The sequence below is a fragment of the Halichoerus grypus genome, chromosome 2 (assembly GCF_964656455.1).
Source record: "Halichoerus grypus chromosome 2, mHalGry1.hap1.1, whole genome shotgun sequence".
In the NCBI taxonomy this organism is placed as follows: domain Eukaryota; kingdom Metazoa; phylum Chordata; class Mammalia; order Carnivora; family Phocidae; genus Halichoerus; species Halichoerus grypus.
The window spans coordinates 205,713,477-205,732,017 of NC_135713.1; the positions used below are offsets into that span (position 1 = coordinate 205,713,477).

Here is an 18,541-nt window from a genome sequence, read left to right on the forward strand (position 1 = left end):
GGCTCCATCACCCGTGACCCAGTTTGGGCCTCAGAAATGTTGGGACCAAGGAGAGTAATGAAGGCCTTTTGTGTTTCCTGGACATCTTATTCATTTATTCTTGTAAAGTAGCCTAAAATAATGGGTGAAAGGTGACTTTCACGAAGCGTTTTGCACACGCAGAGCAGAACTCAGGGCGCCGCGGGCAGTGGCTTAGCGTGGCCTCTCTGGTGGCAGCTAGACAGCAGAGCCGACGCCGGGGGGTCTCGGGCCCACTGCAGACACCATGACCTTAAATCAGTCCAGCGAGCACCAGTGCTTCTGACGGCCAGGATTGTCATGATGGTGTCTGGGAGACAGGCCAGCGTGTCCTCCGTGACCCCCTGCTCAGAGAGCAGCAGAAGGAGTGGCTTTCTGTCTCCACTCCCCTTCCACGTGCCTAGGGCGAGGTGGCAAACCTCCTGGCTCTGCCCAACCTCTTTAGAAAGTCACAAAGGACAGCACCGAAGGGGGTCACGGTCGGGAGAAGTGAAAAGCGAGGAATGGGAGTCGAAGTGGGCAAAGCGCACCCAGCATTCTGCCGAGCAGGTGCCTGTGTGTACTGCGAGAGAGCGCCTGCTCCCGGGAGGACTTCCTGCAGGAGGTGGCGCGGCCCTGGGCCCGGGAGGCCGACCAGATTCTGCCAGCCTGGGGAAGGCGGGGGACGGGTGGGTGACACAAGGTAAACCGAGATCTGGAGTGACTGCTCATGAGACCGGGCTGGGGAGCAGGGATCCTGGGACCCACGGTAGCAGAGGAGGCTCGGTGTGTAGAATCAAGAAAACAATAGGTACGGAGCTGCACTTTTTACAAAACTGTTCTGACGGCACCGTGGGAGAGTGGCAAAGACAGAGGGTGCTCAGTGAGGCGCAGCAGGAGACGCAGAGAACGGGCTGTCCGAACAGCGAGGAGGCCAGAAGAGGCGTCGGGGCGAACACCAGTTCTGGTGACAAAGACAAGAGCTGAGTGGCTGAGCACATGCTCACTGACAGGAGTGAAAATGGAAACCGGCATTTCAAGAAGATTCTTCCCAGGGGTGGAGCAGGGAAGACCTACATAGGAATCCCGAAGGAGTCGTCATTAATTTGCTAGCTCGGCGCATCGTGCCGCAGTGGGAACATAGTTGACAAGCTCTGCTTGTGAGACTGTGCCCGGACCAGTAGCCCGAGGAGCAGGCCGGACCCCCAGTCTGGCGCCCCGGCTGGGAAAGACAGAAGTGCATTTCCAGATGCCCCCTAAGTGGGCAGTACTGCCTTAGGCTTAAGAGACCTGGATCAGATGCTACAGAAAGCACAGAGCAGTGGTCCTCAGCCCGGCTGCGTATTAGACTTACCTGGAAACTTTTTAAAATCCCAGTGCCAGGACACCTCCCAAACCCACGCAAGCAGAATCCCTGGGGCTGGGCCCCTAGTTGGTTCCATTGAGGAGCCAAGGCCGAGAAGCAGTGGCATGGAGGAATCTTGTCATTGTCCTGAAATAGCTCTGTCGACCTCCTGTGCCCTGGAATAGCAATTTCTAAGAGTTAGGTTAGCCTCGTTTGGCACTTAAAGCTCACTTTTTCTTTTTTTTAAAGATTTATTTCAGAGAGTGTGTGCAATGGGGAGGGGAAGAGACAGAGAGAGCAGCAGACGCCTGCCGAGCGTGAAGCCCAATGTGGGGCTGGATCCCATGACCCTGAGATCATGACCTGAGCCGAAATCAAGAGTCGGACGCTCAACGGACTGAGCCACCCAGGCGCCTCTTTTTTTTTTTTTTTTTTTAAAGCAAAACTTCTGGGCCAAGCGTGGCGCGAACCAAGCAGTGTATAGGGGCTGCGTCATGTGCTCCAGCAGCCCCCTGAGGTGAGGAGCTGGGCTGGGCAACGTCGCAGAACACGCCCAAGGCCATCCGCTAACAAGGCTCAGAATCCAGGCCCGCTCCCCCGTGGGCTCCATCGCAGAAGGAACACGACGAGATGCGCTAACCAGAGGGTCTGGGCCACCCGTGCATCAGAAACAGGACGGAGGCAGACGGACGCGAGGAGAGCTGGCTCGCGCGGGGGCGGGGCGGGCGAGGCTGCAGCCTCGGGCAGAACTGCTTCAGAAAACCTAGGTCCTGAGCTGTCGGGGGCACCAAGGGCGCCGTCCCCCACCTACAGAAGTCTAGGTGATGCCTGCCCGGTGACCCTCCAAGGCCATGTCAGCAGATGGCACCTGCCCCTGCACGTCTGCCAAACAGGAATACCCCCGTGAGACCGTCTGGGAAGGTGAGACCCATCCGGGGTATCTCTGCTTGGGGTATCTCCACTGCGGCTTTGACCTGGCCCTCCCCACTGCCTCGCCCAGGCCCGAACTTTGCTCTTCTGGATCCGCCTGTGGGATGAGGAGCAGTGGGGCCCATCACTGCACTCTCATCCTCTTCCCCACCTGGGGCCACTCCCCCAGCTCCTGCAGACATGGGGCGCTGGCGCTGTGACAGCCGAGCCCCTCCTTCCCGCACTCTCAGGTTCACGGCATCCCACAGGACCCTCAAACCGCCTGGCAGGATCTGGGGGCTCCCCATCACCCGCCACAGGCAGCCAGACCCCCTCCTGCCCCAGGCCTGGGTGCTGGCCGCCCCTCTCCCCATGGCTCATTGGAAACTGAGAGCTCTTCCCCACCAGCCTCTCCCCAGATTTGCCTTGCACTGGCCTGGTACCCGCTGGGCATCACCACTGATGGCTTCATCGCCCTGGACACTGCCTGCCTGGCCCGCCTGCACAGGTGCGAGCCCCCTGGGCACAGGCTGGGCAGGGCTGACCGGCAAGCTGTGCCGTGGTCCGCCCTGCCATCTGGGGCTCAGCCAGCAGAGGGCACCCTGCGCTTTAGCGCCAGACGTCCCCCCTGCCCCTCACCCCACGTCAGAGGGCACTGGAGGGCGGAGTGCGGAGGAGAAGCATTCAGCCAGAAAGAGGAACTGGGGGGGGCGGCTCCCCGCGCCCTCCGCCTACAGGTTGTCCACATGGTGAGGGCACACGGCCCAGCGGTGCGTGCGTGCACCCGGCAGGCCCGGCCACAAGCACAGAGTCCCAGGAGAAGCTCATTTTGCAAAACATGTTTTATCAGAATAAATAGGGTCCCAAGCAGGGTACAGTCCACCGGGTGTGCCCCCCACTCGCCCCCCCTCCAGTTCCAGCCCTCACGCGCTGCAGAGTCCCGGGCTGGCATCAGTGCCTACGGGGCCACGGACACAGAGGGCGACCCCCGCACAGGCCGCACCTGTGAGCAGACGCAGAGCTGCGAGGCCTGTCGCTGTCCTACCAGGCGTCCGGATCATCCGTGAGCCTCTCAGCCTCCTGGGTTCTACCAGCCCTGCCAGAAGGGGGAGTCAGCGAGGGGCCCCTGGGACTCAGGGTACGTGGGGGGCTGAGGAGTAGTCCCGCCAGCCAGGCCGAAGCCAGACGCCCAGTAGCCCTCCTCAGGAGCTGCCTTCAGGCCTCCGGAGGGTAGAGAAACCTCTGGACAGCCTCAAAGGGGCTGGGCAGACCTCCGATGTGTCCGTAGGTGGGGCGGGGGGTGTCGGACGGCTCAGTCTGTGGGTCCCTGCTGCCCAGGGATGAGCCCCGGGGCCTCGGACTGCACACCAGGCCCGGTGCGTGTACCCCTGGGGACCGAGGGGGCCAGCTCCCGGGCACCCCGACTTAGAAAGAAAAGTGCCGCAGCGCCCAGCTCGACCTGCCCCTGCGCGCACTTCTTTCTTCTCTAGTTTCCTTTTCTCGCCAGACTTCACCACGCCTGAGCAAGAGAGCTGGGAAGGAGGGCAGCCGGGGAGGCCGGCACCCCTTCCCTCCTCAGCCCCCAGCTCCGCACGATGCCCGGCCCTGGCCCCTCCCCTCCGCGCTCACACACCGAGTGCCCAACCCTTCCAAGGCCCCTCACCTGCTCCTCTCTTTCCTCTCATAGACGGAGTGAAGCTTGTTGATCAAAAAGACTTTGTCTTCCCCCTCCTGGAAAGGCCAGAACACAAAGGATGAGGGGACAGTTGTCCATCCGTCTGTCTGTCCAGAACAGACTATTCCATGAGACAAGCACAAAAAGTTTAAAGGGGAAAGAGCCACCAAACGAGGACGGAAAAACCAAGAGCCAGGCAACGGGCGTATATATAGATGGATCAATCTAAGCTTCCTAGTGGCCAAGACGAAAAAGAAAATGTGATCAGGGGCACAGTGAAGGCCACAGAGCCAGCCTGACTTAATTGGCGCCTACTGACTCTGTGTTGGGCGAATTACGTCCTCTCCGACCTCAGAGTCAGCATTTGTAAGCGGGAGATAAGGGTGTCTGCAGCCCGGGGCTTGTGGGAGCTTCCACTGGCGTTCTCATTACCACCAACTTGGCAGCTTAAGACAACACAAATTCAGGGCGCCTGGGTGGCTCAGTTGGTTAAGCGACTGCCTTCGGCTCAGGTCATGATCCTGGAGTCCCTGGATCGAGTCCCGCATCCGGCTCCCTGCTCGGCAGGGAGTCTGCTTCTCCCTCTGACCCTCCCCCCCCTCATGTGCTCTCTCTCATTCTCTCTCTCTCAAATAAATAAATAAAATCTTTAAAAAAAAAAAAAAGACAACACAAATTCATCTTTCAGTTCTGGAGGTCAGAAGTCCAAAACGGCTCTCACTGGGCCTAGGATCAAGGTGTCAGCCAAACTGGTTCCCTCTGGAGACTCTTGGGGAGCATCCTTCCTTCCTTTCTCCAGCTTCTGGAATCTGCCCACAGCCCTTGGCTCGAGGCTGCTTCCGTCTGTGCCGGTGGGTGAAGAGGGCCGTGCCCTTGAGTAAGCCCCCTGCCCAGGCCCGGGAAAAGCCGTTCCAGGGGCCTAGCCGAGCTCAGACCTGCAGCCCCGAAGCCTTGCAACCGGGACAGGGCTCGGCCTTGGCAGGGGGACGGACACGCTCTGCAGCAAGGGCCCCCCCGGAGGGCCTTCCCGCTCCCGGAGAGCTAGCAGGTGGAGCTGGGATCCTCCTCCCGACGCTGCTGTGCATCTACCAGCCCCACCTCCACCCCCGGGACCCCGAAGGTACCCGCAGGCCCTGGTGCACTACACAGTAGGGCGGGCGGGAGCCAGCTGGCAAAGACCCGCTTCTGCCAGCGGTGGCCAGGTGACCGCCTCAGCCAGAATGCCTGGCCTTACGCCGTGCTCCCTGCGGGCGCGCCAAGACGCCCGTGTGTATAAGGGAAGGAGACGGGGGCCTCCCATTGTGTTACTTGAACCCCCTAAGAAGTGGGCGCTGTCCCTAAGGGACCTTCCCGCTTGGGGCCCGGGCCCTGCATCAGTCAGCCAGCAGGAGGGGCCCACGCCTACCGCACCCCAGCCCTGGCCTGCCATGGCTGACACCCCGCGCCTGACCCCCGAGTCCTCCTAAGGCAGCGTCCCAGGTGGCCCCCAGCACACGCCCGGAGGAGGCACAACCCCCGGCCCCGTGTGAACGCCAGGCCACCGGCCCAAGCGTCCAGGGGACAGTGAGAATCTGCGGAAGGGGAATGGCCGCAGGGAGAGTGATGGCGAGGTCCGAGCCCACCCAGCGTCTACGCGGGGACCCGCCGTCGCTGGCAGGTCCGGCTGAGCAGACCCCGGCAGGACGCACCCCCCGGCTGGGAAAATGCCAGCCCGAGTGATCCAGATTCCGTGGTCGCTGGCTTTTAACCGGACGCGAGGCCCAGCAGCCGAGCAGGGACGGACAGTCCACGGGGCCCGGCTGGGCCGCCTCTGGGGTGGGCTTGAGCAGCTCGGGGCCGGCGGATCCCCAGGGGCCGACGGCGCAGTGGGGGTCCCAGGAGGGAGCCGCCCCCCGCCGTCTCGGCCCACCCTGCCTCTCACACTTATGACAAACCGAACGTGCTTAATACAAAGGACGAAAACCCGGGCTCGCGTTTAACTTACTCCACTTGTTTGGAAAATGAGGGCCATGAACAGGGTCCATGTCCTGACGCGGGTCCCCCAAGAAGTCCAAGGGCTATTTCCAGTACCTCCAAGACCCTCACAGAGACTGCAGCCCCGCGGGGCCGCCCGCCCGAAAATGCCGCCTTTGTCTGCCAGAGCCGCGATCCACACCCCCCCCAGGGCGGGAGCCCTGTCCCCGAGGGCGCTCCGGGGCACCCGCTGCCTCACTCCCCGCTCCGCTTCGTGCAGCCCCCCGCGGGGCCGGGTGCCATTTGTGGGGCAAACAGAGCCTCTCGCGGCCGGGCCAGGGGCGGCGGGGCACTCACGTTGCTGATCTGCTCCTTGAGGAGGCAGATGACCCTCCGCTGGCCCTTCACCACCTGGATGTGGAGGTAGATCACCGCCCTGCGGGATGGAGAGCCGCGCGGTCGGGAGGGGCTCCGCGCCGGAGCCCAGGGGACCGACAGGCTGGGGTCCCCACCCGGGCCGGTCCTCCTGCGGGGCCCGCCTGCCCGCACTCACAGCAGCAGGGCCGACACCAGGTAGACGGGGAAGGTGTTCTCCACCAGGTACCGGTGGACCCAGGGCAGCCAGGAGACCCTGGGGCCCGCCTCCTCCAGATGGCGCACCCACACCTTGCCCGCCTCGTACATGCTGTCCAGGCTCCGGAACGGGCCGCAGGTGCTCGAGGGCTTCACCCTGGGGGAAGAGGGCGAAGGCGACCCCCACGTCACCCCACGGCGCAGCCCCCAGCCCAGGGGGCACGCCGCCCCAGAGGCCGGGCGCCACTCACCGCCACACAGCGAAGCAGAGGAAGACAGCGGCTCCCAGGAAGGAGGGGAAGCAGAGCAAGGAGATGAAGACGGTGCTCATGTGCGAAGCCAGCCAGGGCCGGCGGGGCGCCTGGCAGTTGGCCATCAGGCTGGTCTGGGGACAAAGGCTGAGATCCGCCACGGCCACGGCTTCGGGGGGGGCCCTAGGCGACACCCCAGGCCGGGACGGGCTCCCCGCCCCCAGGGAGCAGACACTCAGAATGTGAGCCTGTGGGCTGCCACGCCGGTTTACGGAGGGGCGACCGAGGCGCATGAGGGGCGGCCTGTCCACCGTCCCTCGGATACGGAGACCTGATGGGCACTGCCGCCTCCGATGGCCGTGCCCGGTGCTCCAGGAATGTCCTCTCCAGCGGGCCCCCGCGGACACCGCCCCGCCACACAGACGAAGACACGGGGCCAGAGGGAGAGGCTGGTTCTCCAGCGCCGAGCGCAGCCCAACCCAAGGACAGAGGAGCGGGGGGCCCTTCCCTCGGCCCAGGAGGGGCCTGCAGCTCCGAGCAGCTCCCAGCCGCCAGCCCTGCTCCAGCCGGCCCTTCTGGGCACCCAGCAATGACCACGGACCCCGACGCGATGCTGCCCAGCCAGGAAAGGCAGTGACACTGGGGGGACGGCAGTCAGGGGAGGACGGGAGGGTCCCGTGGCCCAGCCTGGCTCACAGGTTCCCGAGGCCCTGCCGCCCTCCTGGGCGCCGGCGGGCACCCTTACCTTCTTGACGTAGAAGATGAGCAGCAGCTTGACGATCTGGATGGCAGGGAGGAGAGGAGAGAAGAGGACCCCCAGCCTGGGGAGGCAGAGGCTGGGGTCACGACCCCTGTGCTGCACCCCACAGCGACAGCAGCTGGGCTCGGGGTCACGAGATGCCCCACCCCAAGGCCAGGCTGGGGGAGGGCACAGCAAGAGGGGCCGCACGCTGTGCGTCCTGAGAGGCGAGGGGTCAGGGTCCATGTCACTGCAGAACCCCCAAGCCGGGGCCTTGCTGCAGGCCTAAGGGGGAAAGGGGCTCAGCCTTCCGGGGGTGGGGGGGGTCGGCAACGGCAGGCGAGCAGAAGACGCTTACCAGGTCAGGGTCTGCCCATAAATCAGCTCCAGAACGTTCCCGGCAATGTCGAACTCCGGCTTCTCCCTCCTCTTAAGCTGCTTCTCAGAGATGAGCCTGGGGCAGAGGAGCCCCTGAGGGTCACTTGGGGGGGCCAATCCCGGAGACCGATCCCCAGCAGGCCGGTCGGTGACCCTCCCCTCAGGCGCCCGGCGGATGTTCAGGGGACAAGGCAGGCTAGGTCCTCCGCCTGAGGGGCTCGGGGCTACAGCTGACTTCCTCTCCATCTTTTCTCTCTTTTTTTAAGTAATCTCTCCGGCCGACGTGGGGCTCGAACTCAGGACCCTGAGATCCAGAGTTACACGCACCCCCCACGGAGCCAGGCGTCCCGTCTCGGTCTTTTTTCTACGCCCAGGTGTAAACATGCACAACAGGTGCAGACGTTTTACGGACTGTTAAACGTCCCGTTTTTAAATCACTATTCATCTCCTAGGTTCCCGGAAAAAAAACCACAAACGAGAAAATAAAAGCAGTAGCAACACCGGTGCCCAGCAGCCTCCCGAAAACGTCCCTCCGTCCCTCCCTCCTTCCGTTTTCCCTGGACAACACTGAGATTAGACATCATTTTGGAGACTTCCTTCCATCTAAACACGCGTTACATCCTGACTTGGGTTTTGCTCGCTCGGACGATCTTCCACAGCAAAGGCGGGCGGGGGCGGGGCGATGGCCGCCGCCTCTCGCAGGTGAGGATGCTCGGAGCCCTCCTGAGGGCAGGGGCGAGGCGGGCAGGCGAGGAGGGCAGCCCAGGTGCCCCGGGGGCGCGCGCAGGGCCCGGGGCCTCACCTCCACACCAGCTCCCCGAGCAGCGTGTCCAGCAGCACGAAGAGGAAGTCCAGCACCGTGAGCCGATATAGCTCCTGGCCCACAAAGTTCTCCCAGCACTGAAACAGACCGGGCCTCAGCCCCCGGGCCCTGGTGCCCCCGCCACCCTGCCCACCCCAGCAGCCCACCCAGGGGCGCTCCCACCGCCCCAGGGCCACCCAGGGCCACCCTCACCTGGTCCTTCAGGGTGCCCACCCTGCGGCCCAGCCAGTGGTAGCAAAGAATGCCCAGGATGACCATCTTGAGGATGAGGTTCCTGTAGAGGACAGGGAGGCGGGGAGTGCTGGGGGGAGGGGGCCGGGGGTGGGGGGCAGGGCCCCGCCCCATGCAGCCTCCACCTGCCCCGCCTGGCCACACACCTGCAGACGGCCACATACACCTCCAGCACCGGCGAGTCGTGCCGCTCCAGGGCCGCCAGGCAGCGGAACAGGTAGGGGGCCCCCAGGTTGAGGAGGCAGACCACCACGGGCAGGGCCAGCAGCGCCCCCTCCTGCTCGACAGACACCGGGCTCTGCAGGAGGAGGGGCGGCGGCGGTCAAGGCAGGTGCCCCGGTTGTGGGGGGGGGGCAGCCGGGAGGGGCACCTGACGTGGAAGGAGGGGGCCAAACTGCCTGGCAGCACCTCCCTCCCTCCCCAAGACACGCCCACCCCGGGCCTCCGCTTCAAACCACACAGGAAGGGGGTGGGGACACAGGTGTCAGAAAGAGAAACCCAAAAGGCAGGGGGAGCCAGAGACGGGCGCCGGCGGAGACAGAGCTGCCCAGGAGAGAGGGGGCCGAGGACGGGGGGCAGGCACCGGGGGCCCGTCCGAATTCAGCAGGGGTCTGACCCTGTGGCCAGGGCTCCAGGGACGGTCCTCTCTCTGCCCGCACCTTGATCATGAGCTCGGAGAAGGCGTAGACGGCCACGGTGCAGCCCAGCGTGGTCCCCAGGGACAGCAGCCACACGAGCCCCCGCACAGCCACCCGCCGCAGCCGCCCGCACGTGCTCTGGGAGCCCCGCCGTCGCTGCCACTCGGCCAACAGCTCCTGTGGGCAACGAGCCCGTCACGAACCCCGCGCAACCGCGCAGAGACACACACGGGACCCACTGGGTGGACACCTGGGGGAGCCTGGAGGGACCCAGGGGTCGCCTCCCTCCCACCGCCAGTGCTACCACCTGCCACTCCCCCTGTCCCCAGGCACAAAAGAGAACACGGGGCAGGGTCTCAAGGCTGCGCCCTGCCCTCCATCCCCGCCAGCCCCAGTTGGTCACCCAGCTCCCACCTCGGGCTCACGCTGCACCCTGAGGCCTGCCTCCCTCCCTCCCCAGCCCTGCCTCCTGAGCCCCGCTCCCTGCCTTGGAGGTGGGCGGGCCCCCAGCTGCCCAGAAGCCCTAAGGCTCGAAGGACACCTGGCCGGCCATGGGAGCTCCCTGAGGGCAATGAGGGCCCATCAGCCAGGTCAAAGCTGAGAGCACCCCAGAAAGGCAGAGAACAGCCCACAAGGCCCGGCCTGGCCCCCGGCCTTGGGCAAGGGACTGAACCTCAGGTCGGTGTGCTCATGGGCAGCACGGGCAGCTGACAGTCCCTGCCCTGGGCTACCGTGGCGAGCCAGGGTGCGTGCCGGCGGGAGCCCTGGGGTCTCTGCCCACGGTGCCCCTGGCCGAGGGCCCCAAGAGCAGCCTAAGCCCCTTGCACCGGAGCGTCGGCCCGCGGGTTCTCCAGCCTGCGGGTAAGGGCGAACTGACGCACTGAGCCCCCCCAGGATGGAGGACAGGCCAACAGCAAGGACCCACCCTGAGCACGCACGCACACCGAAACGTGCTGTGAGCAGAGTGTTCTATCAACAGGGGCTCCTGCGTGTTCGAGGGCCCTGGACACTAACCCTGGCCAATGGGCGAGAGACAGCCCCAAATGGGTGCCCCATACAGAAGAAAACTCCAGGACAATTCCCAGGGCTACCTCCTGTCCCTGGATTCGGGGCGACAGGCCAAGACCCCCCACCCCGTGCCCCACGCACAGCTCTGGCCACGTGGGCCTAAGTGGACGCGGGACGGGTCTGTGGGAGCCGAGATGAAGTCAGGGCCCCCGAGCGGCTCACCTTCAGATGGGTTCGGATGTTGTCGTGCTGGAGGCGGGAGGCCCGTCTCTGGGTCACCTTGTGGTCCCAGGAGCAGAAAACGGTGACGGCATGAACCCCTGAGGTGCTGCCCACCCGGTAGCTCTCCCCGAAAGAGTGGGACATGCTGGGAGAAGCAGAGCCAGGCAGAGAGGTGACGAGGGGCACAGAGGCCGGGGAGAAGGCAGTCAGGACGCTCCCCGCAGCCGAAACCTGCCACTCACTCTGAGGAGCCCTCTGGGCGCTAGATGGGCCTCCTGCTGACCCCCCTGCCCCTCTTCCAGCCCTGCGCTCTGGGCCTCCTGCCGCGGGCTGCTGGCCACCCTACATCAACCCTGTCTGATTCGGTGCCCACTGAATGAGGCTAGCAGGGCGGCGGGGCTGCATGACCCACTGACGTGCCTGGCCGCCTCCCACACAGACATCGCTGCAGAATATGCCAACTTACCTCAGGCCTTCTGCACGACCTGCCCCAAGAGCCAAAACACCTTCCTCTGCTTCTCCCCTGCCCACGCGTATTCAACCTCCCTGTCTGACATGAGCACCTCCTCTAGACGGAAGCCAGCCTTACTCCTCCAGTGCCCCAGAGCACCCGGCAAGCACCGCTGGGGCTCTGGGTCTTCCCAGCCTCCTCACTGGTCTGTCTTCTCCCCTAGACAGCAAGTTCCTCGAGGACAGGCCCCATGCTCATTTACCCTCCTGCCCTGAGCTGAGCACAGCCAATGTCTGGAGTGGGGAGGGGGATGAATGGTTGAGTGGGTGGAAGGAAGGAAGGAAGGAAGGAAGGAAGGAAGAAAGGAAGGAAGGAAGAGCAGATGGATGGATGGATGGGGGGATAAAAGGAAGGAAGGGTAGATGCATGGATGGAAGGATTTAAGGAAGGAAGAGTAGATGGATGGATGAAGGAAAGAAGGGTGGATGGAGGGATGTATGGAAGGAAGGGTAGATGGAAGGATGCATGGATGGATGGAGGGTGGATGGATGGATGGATGGATGGATGGAAGGATTTAAGGAAGGAAGAGTGGATGGATGGATGGATGGAAGGGTGGATGGAAGGATGGATGGATGGATGGACGGATGGAAGGATGGAAGGGTGGATGGCAGGATGGATGGATGGATGGATGGATGGAAGGATGGAAGGGTGGATGGAAGGATGGATGGATGGATGGATGGAAGGATGGAAGGGTGGATGGATGGAAGGATGGAAGGATGGAAGGGTGGATGGAAGGATGGAAGGGTGGATGGAAGGATGGATGAATGGATGGATGGATGGAAGGGTGGATGGATGGATGGAAGGGTGGATGGATGGATGGATAGATGGATGGAAGGATGGATGGAAGGGTGGATGGATGGATGGATGGAAGGATGGATGGATGGATGGATGGAAGGATGGAGGGTGGATGGATGGATGGAAGGATGGATGGAAGGATGGAAGGGTGGATGGATGGATGGAAGGATGGAAGCGTGGATGGATGGATGGAAGGACGGATGGAAGGACGGAAGGATGGATGGATGGATGGATGGATGGAAGGGTGGATGGATGGATGGAAGGGTGGATGGAAGGATGGATGGATGGATGGATGGATGGATGGACAGAAGGATGGATGGACGGAAGGATGGAAGGGTGGATGGAAGAATGGATGAATGGATGGAAGGATGGATGGATGGATGGAAGGGTGGGGGGATAGACAGGAGGAGGATCCGTAATGACTAGATGAGGAGATGATCAGTAGTACTCAGAGCCAAGGTCATGTGGTGGAGGGCCGTTACCTGTACACCAGGGTGATGCAGGTGATAAAGAAGGCTAGGCCCACAGTGAAGAGGTAGGCCAAGGGCATGCTGTAGGGCAGGCTGTCGGCCTCGCGGCGGCACTGACCAGCCCCCGGGGGGGGCGCACACGGCTGGCTCACTGTGCTGTTACTGTAGTAGCCGTAGTACAGGACGGTGTGGGTGAAGCGGCCCTGCAGGGGAGAGGCCCCGGGCAGTCAGGGACTCTCCCCCTTCCCATCCCTGACCCAGCCTCGGGCTTCACGAGGCAGAGGGAGGGCACCCACGGGGGCAGGGCGAGGAGAAGGGCAGGGCAGGGGCAGAGAGGAGAGCACAGAGGTGGACAAAGGGCCACAGCCATCCCGGGGCTCCCCGGCCCCCCTGGACTCAGGGCAGGACGAGTATCAAGAAGAGGCTGGCTATAGCCCCCCGGGGAGTCCCGGCACAGGCAGGGGCGGGGGCTCCCCGGGGGAAGCCATGCCAAGTGGGGCAGAAGGCAGGGCCCCCGCCTGCAGACGCCCCCGGCCCCCCCACGGCTCCCTCGCCCTGAGCGAGCCCTCACCCCGCCGGTGAGCAGCTCCAAGCCCGTGAAGCTGGGGACAGAGCCCGGGGGCGCTGGCGGCGGGAAGGCCGCCTGCACGCCCACGATGAAGGCCAGCAGCGGCAGCAGCAGGAGGGCGTTGAAGGCCAGCAGGGTCTTGAGGAAGAGGAAGTAGGAGAGCACGCTGGAGCCGAACTGGCCTCCGATCTGCTTCAGGGCGTAGCGCCACGGCCTCAGGGCGTGCAGACCCGCGAGCAGCCCGAGCCCCAGGCTGTGCAGGGCCTGTGGGCACAGGGGCAGGAAGGGAAGGGGCCCGCCCTGAGCTCGCGTGGGGGCGGGGGGGGGCCAGGCTTGGAGGTGCAGGGGCAGTGGAGGGCGCTGCGGAGGGGAGGGTGGGTCTGAAGGCTGCGAGACCCCACACACAGGACAGGCACAGAAGAAAGGGGGGGCCACCCCACCCCCGCCCGGCCGCCCTGGGCGCATCCCAGACAGGAGGCTCCTACCAGGACGCAGGCGTCTCGGAGCCGGCCACAGCAGGGGAAGAGCCCATGCGAGCCCTGCCGGCCCCTCTGCTTCCCCGTCGGGGTCTGGCTCTCCTCTCTGGGGGCACAGGCCACATCAGGGTGGGACCAGGGACGTACCCGACTCCCCCCGGGAGCCACCTGCAGCATGTCAGGGCCCTTCGCACGGACCGCCCAGCCCCAAGGAAGTGGGTCTCGAGACGGCCCGAGGCCGACGGGCACTGACCGCAGGCAGCGTTTCTCGGCCAGGCCCAAGGGCATTCCCCGGAGCATGTGGTTCCGCTGGGCCACGGGCAGGCCCTGCAGCTCCTTCACCAGGAGGAAGCGCTTCTCTACAGAGGATGGGGCTCTGTCAGTTCCCCGCCACACCCCTCCCTCCCTCCCTCCCTCCCTCACTCCTGCACCTGTGCCCATGACCCTGGACAAACCTGTCTGCCCCTGCCGGCCACCCCAATGCAGACCTCTGCCCACCCTCCCAGGCCCGGACGGCTGCTCTCTGCCCATACCATCCAAGCCAGACCCCGCCGTGCCCGCCGGTCTTGCTCCACTAGCTGTCTTCACTACCCCCCTCAGCCTATGAGCCCGGTGCCCCTCCTCCTGCACCCTAACTCTCCTCCTGGGTCCCCACAAGCATCTTGCTCTGACCCCCAATGCACCTGAGCCTCACCCGCCCCCCTGCTCAGCAGTGATGAGGTCCCAACCCCATCCCCTAGCACTTCCCACTATGCTCTTGTGGGGTGATGGGGGGGCCTGTAGACCCACCCCTCTCTCTCTCCCACCTTCGCTACCAGCCTGGGAGGGGGCACCACTTCAACCCCAAGTGACAGACAAGGGGACACCTGGCCAGGCCTGCAAAGCGAAGCTGGCAAGCTGCCCAGAGTCCGCTCCTCCCTGTCCTGTCCATCCCCTATCACAGGGCCTCCACTAAACTGGGGAGGACACAGACAGGACCCCCGCACAGTGCCTGAGCTCCAGGCACCTGAACGCCACAGGTTACCTGGTTGAAGACCGACCCGTGACACTGGCTCTGCTATGAACACTGTCCCTTGCCCTCTAGCGCCTCCACACCCACCTCCCACCTCAGGGCCTTTGCACATGCCCCTCTGTTCTAGTGTCACTTCCTCCAGGAAGCTTCCCTGGATCCCTGTCCTGCCGCGTGCCTTTCCTCAGTCTCCCTCGTCTGAGCTTGAATGTGCTCTTCCATTTGGTTGGTTCCCATCTGTTTCACTGGGCAGGAAACAAGCTGCAGGAGAGCTGGACCTGGTCCGCTCACCACCATCCCAGCCCAAAGCCAGGACCAGCGTGTACAACACGAGTGCTCAGCGCGGGACGTTTCAGGGGCGCTGCCTGATACGGGCCAAACCCTTCACAGCCCAGCTGGCCCCCGCTGCTCTGCACCCCCCCCACCCCCCCGCCGTCTGGCAGGCCTGAGCTCATCCCCATCGAGGAGGCCGCAGGGCCCACTGGCTCACCCTCCTCCTGCAGGGCCGCGGGGTCCAGCTCCAGGTCGTAGAGGCGGAGGCTGGGCCGGGCCGAGCGCCCCACGCCCTTGAGCTCGGGCCGGCTGACCCTGCGCCGCAGCCGCACGGAGCGGTCGTAGTACTGGCAGATGACAGCACCGCGGCTACGGCCTGGGGCGGGGGGGGGGGGCCGTCAGGGGCAGCCCGGGCCGTGTCTCCCGCCCCCGCCCCTCCCAGGGCCCACGGAGTCTCTTTACAAGAGACCTCAGGCACCACTGGGTTCCCAAGAGCCTATTTTTATCCCTGTGACTCTGGAGTCGTTTTTGGAACCCAGCGAGGCGCATGGGGCTGTGCCGGGCCTCCCGGCAGCGGACGGCAGGCTGGGGGGCGAAGGGCCCGGCCCCGCGCTGCACAGATCCCCGTCTGAAACCCCCGCCGCCCAGGCGAGGCTAGAGGAGCTCACTCACCGATGGTGCGACTGGGCATGCTGGCCAGGACGCGGAGCGTGGCTGCACTGTGCACAAGGGCATCCTCGGGCCCCGGCAGGGCGCGCTGTCCGCAGCCTAGGAAGCAGAAAGACCCGTCCGGGCGTCCCGGAGACGCGGCTGGCCAGCCATCTCCCCCCCCATCCCCACCCCAGGCCTGCAGTGGGCAGGGAAGGCTCCGCGCCCCGCCCACAGCATCGGGGCACCGGGCCCCGTGCCGGGAGGGCTCACCTGAGGTCTGCGGGCCTCCAGCCCCCGGCTCCCTCTGCTGCAGCTCCAGCCCCTCCTCAGCCACCCACTGGCTCTGCTCCTGGATGAGCTGGTGGAAGGAGTCATGGACTTCGCTCTCATCATAGGGGCTGGGCTCCTGGCTGCTGGGATGAGAGGGGGGCGGGAGCTCAGGATTCGGCGGACCCAGCCCTGCCCCAGCAGGGACCCCTTCCATAGGCCCTGGGCCAGGTGGCCTCTCCCAGGAAGGGGGCGGGGGGGGGAGGGGAACGTCTCTGCCCTCCGGCCCCCCCAGCCCCAGCGCACTTACCTGTGGTCCTCTGGGGTCTCGGGAACACTGAGGACAAAGTTCAGCGGCTGGGCCATGTCTGTGACCCACGCCCAGCCGGTCTGCAAACCTAGAGCAGCTCAGAGCCCCGGCGCAGCCTCGGAGGCCTCCCGCTGCCCATCTGATGAGACAGGGAGTGGTGCACCAAGGCTGGCCCTCAGTGCCTGGTGCCCCGCCAGACTACCCACTCCCTGGGGGCCGTGGGAGGTGCCCACTGCCTAGGCCGCCTGAGCCCCTGCCTGCCCCCATCCACTGCCAAACACGTGATCAGGTTAGTGACCCCAAATAAGCCTCATGCCAGAATGGACCGAGGGGGAGTCCCTTCCACTGCTTGAGGGAGAGCGGAAGGAAGAGGGGGGTTCTGAGCAGTCCCCATCGGTTTCCTCTATGGCGTCAGTCCCTGGGAAGGGGGAAGGGGGTGGGTGTCTGTGGGCACAGCCCCAGGTATCCACCGCCCTCCTGGTGAAAAAGTTCAGGGCAGCTCCCAGACCTTCCTGTGCCGGCCCTGTAACCCCAGAGCACTTCCTCTCACAGGAAGCCCCTCCCACGGCTAGCCCCCCCCACGTGGGGGGGCTCCTCCAGCGCGCCCCCACCCAATGCTGCTGGCCCTCACCTCCCCAAACAGGGATCACTGCCCTCCACACTGGGCTGGGCTGGGGCGCTGCAAGGTCACCAGTTCTCAGGAGACCAACTCCCCTACATTCCATCACCCCAGGGGCGGGCCAGGGCAGCTGGCTGGGGGAAGGGAGCCTGGGCGTTAAACAGGCCGCCTTTGTGCAGCCTTTGTCCAGGCAGAGGGCTCTGCCATCGCCTGGGACAACTGGAACCAGGGCAGCCTTGTCTGGGCTCTTCACCCTGTGGGAGTGGCCCGGGGCCCAGCCCTGCGTCTGCCCTGTCTTCCGTCTTCCTCCACCCTGTTGTCCCCCCGGGGGGATCTCAGCATTCAGAAAAGTTGGCTCTGCTCAAGGGGGCCTCCTGGGGCAAGGCCAGGATGCCCAGTGTCGTCACTTAGGGGCATGCAGGACGTCCAGTCTCTGAACCCAGGCCCCACACCATCCAAGCCCCTTCCCCTCCCTCCAGCAGGGGCGGGGGGAAGGGGGGACCAGCAGAGAGATGATGGGTCGGCTGAATCGGGAAAACAGCTGGAGGTGAAGCTGATGATGTGCCCCCCAATCCTGTCCCTAGAGCTAGAATCCCTTCCTCCGCAGACCCTCAAGCCTCTCCCACACACCCCTTTGGGGGGCGGGGGGAGGTAGTGGGGAGGTGGGAGCTGTTCAGAGGCTTGGAATCCGGCAGCCTGCCTAGGGGTAGGGGCTCACCTGGGCTCACCCAGGCAGCCTACGACTTCTGCCCAGCTGACACGCAGCGCCCGGACAGCCGACCCCAGGCCGGGGCAGGTCCGGCAGAGTTTCCGGGGCACACCATTCCTGAGCCCCGAGCCAGGTGGGGAGGGGCAGGGTGGGGCGCGTCTCCAGGAACCCCACCCCGGCCGGCAGCGAGTCCTCTGGGAGCCGCAGCTGCCCGGGAAGGGCCGCAGCCCAGCCGCGGAGCCCAGGGGCGGCAGCAAGTCCGGGCGCCCCTCGACCCCTCTCCGCGCCAGCCTCCCGCTCCCCCGCCCCGGGCCAGTGGTACCGGCCCGCGCGACCCGGCCGGGCCCCGGGGCGTCAGCACTGCCCTCTCCGCTGGGCGGCCGGCCGGGAGGCGTCAGGCCTTTGGCGCGGGAACTCCCCGCCCCGTGGCCCCGGGGGCCCCAGGGAACGGGGAGCGGGTGAGGCGGCCGCCGCAGGGGAAGCGGCTGGGCTGGGGGGACCCGGGCACCGCCCCCAAGCCCAGGGCCGCGGCTCCGCCCGGACCGGCACCCCGATCCCCGCCGCTTACCTGGGAGGCGCGGGGGAGGAGGGGCCCTGCGCGCCCGCCAGCCGCTCACCTGTCCCCGGAACCGCGGTCCGGGCTCCACCACCTGGGGGCAGGGGCGCGGGGTCAGGGGGAGGGAGTGACGGGGCGAGGGCCCAGGGGGCGACCTGGGACCGCCGCGGGACTGACGGGGCCCGAGGGAGCTGCGCCGCCCAGCCCCCGCCCACGTGGTGGCGGGCCTCCGGCGTCACGTGACCCGGCGCGCCCCGCGCCCTCGGGCGACCGTGCCCTCTTCCTGCCGACTTCCGACCCCGTCGCCACCTCACCCCGCCGTCTGAGCTGGGTGCGGGCGGCCGAGCGTCTGGGTCTACTCCAGTCTCAGTCTGAGTCCAGTGTGTCAGTGGGACTCAGTTTCCCCAAGTTTCAAATGGGGACAATAATTCCCCACCCGCCCATTTCCCAGGGCAATTATCAAAATAACCCGCAGCTGCAAAGCCCCACTGATACAGGGCCTTTCGACACTGGATTGGGTAACCCTTTCCTCCACACAACCTCCTGCTGACGAACGACTTCCCAAGCAGGCTCAGGACCCGGGTT

At 65.3% G+C, this 18,541-nt stretch overlaps 1 protein-coding gene across 21 annotated transcripts; it reads right to left on the reverse strand.

The window, feature by feature from the left end:
• Window positions 1–66: 66 nt before the first annotated feature.
• Window positions 67–18,504, reverse strand: TMC6 (transmembrane channel like 6). 21 transcript variants are annotated; one of them, XM_078066177.1, is made up of 22 exons: window positions 18,271–18,504; window positions 18,018–18,050; window positions 16,073–16,211; window positions 15,766–15,908; window positions 15,517–15,612; window positions 15,062–15,220; window positions 13,816–13,921; window positions 13,572–13,668; window positions 13,090–13,350; window positions 12,531–12,721; window positions 10,743–10,887; window positions 9,534–9,689; window positions 9,021–9,172; window positions 8,836–8,917; window positions 8,623–8,720; window positions 7,801–7,896; window positions 7,449–7,524; window positions 6,704–6,886; window positions 6,433–6,609; window positions 6,237–6,315; window positions 1,352–1,518; window positions 67–1,070 (listed from the first exon to the last, which is right to left on the reverse strand). In XM_078066177.1, exons 3-22 carry the CDS (start codon window positions 16,126–16,128, stop codon window positions 726–728), a joined length of 2,865 nt encoding a protein of 954 aa, XP_077922303.1. In that variant the 5' UTR covers window positions 16,129–16,211; window positions 18,018–18,050; window positions 18,271–18,504; the 3' UTR covers window positions 67–725. The 21 variants fall into 21 exon arrangements, 19 of the variants coding, with proteins under 19 accessions (XP_077922303.1, XP_077922300.1, XP_077922301.1 ...); XM_078066174.1 differs by having other exon boundaries at window positions 17,969–18,050; XM_078066183.1 differs by lacking the exons at window positions 67–1,070; window positions 18,018–18,050; window positions 18,271–18,504 and adding exons at window positions 3,255–3,347; window positions 3,915–3,982; window positions 4,648–4,769 and having other exon boundaries at window positions 1,402–1,518; window positions 16,073–17,920.
• Window positions 18,505–18,541: the final 37 nt, after the last annotated feature.

Bases quoted from the DNA above. Each gene is read 5' to 3' on its own strand.
- TMC6 (XM_078066177.1), bottom strand. From the start codon at position 16,128: ATGGCCCAGCCGCTGAACTTTGTCCTCAGTGTTCCCGAGACCCCAGAG. The intron at 9,690-10,742 runs GTGAGCCGCTCG...CGTTGCCCACAG, and splicing joins ACATCCGAACCCATCTGAAG to GAGCTGTTGGCCGAGTGGCA. The intron at 7,525-7,800 runs GTAAGCGTCTTC...CTGCCTCCCCAG, and splicing joins TATGGGCAGACCCTGACCTG to GCTGGGGGTCCTCTTCTCTC.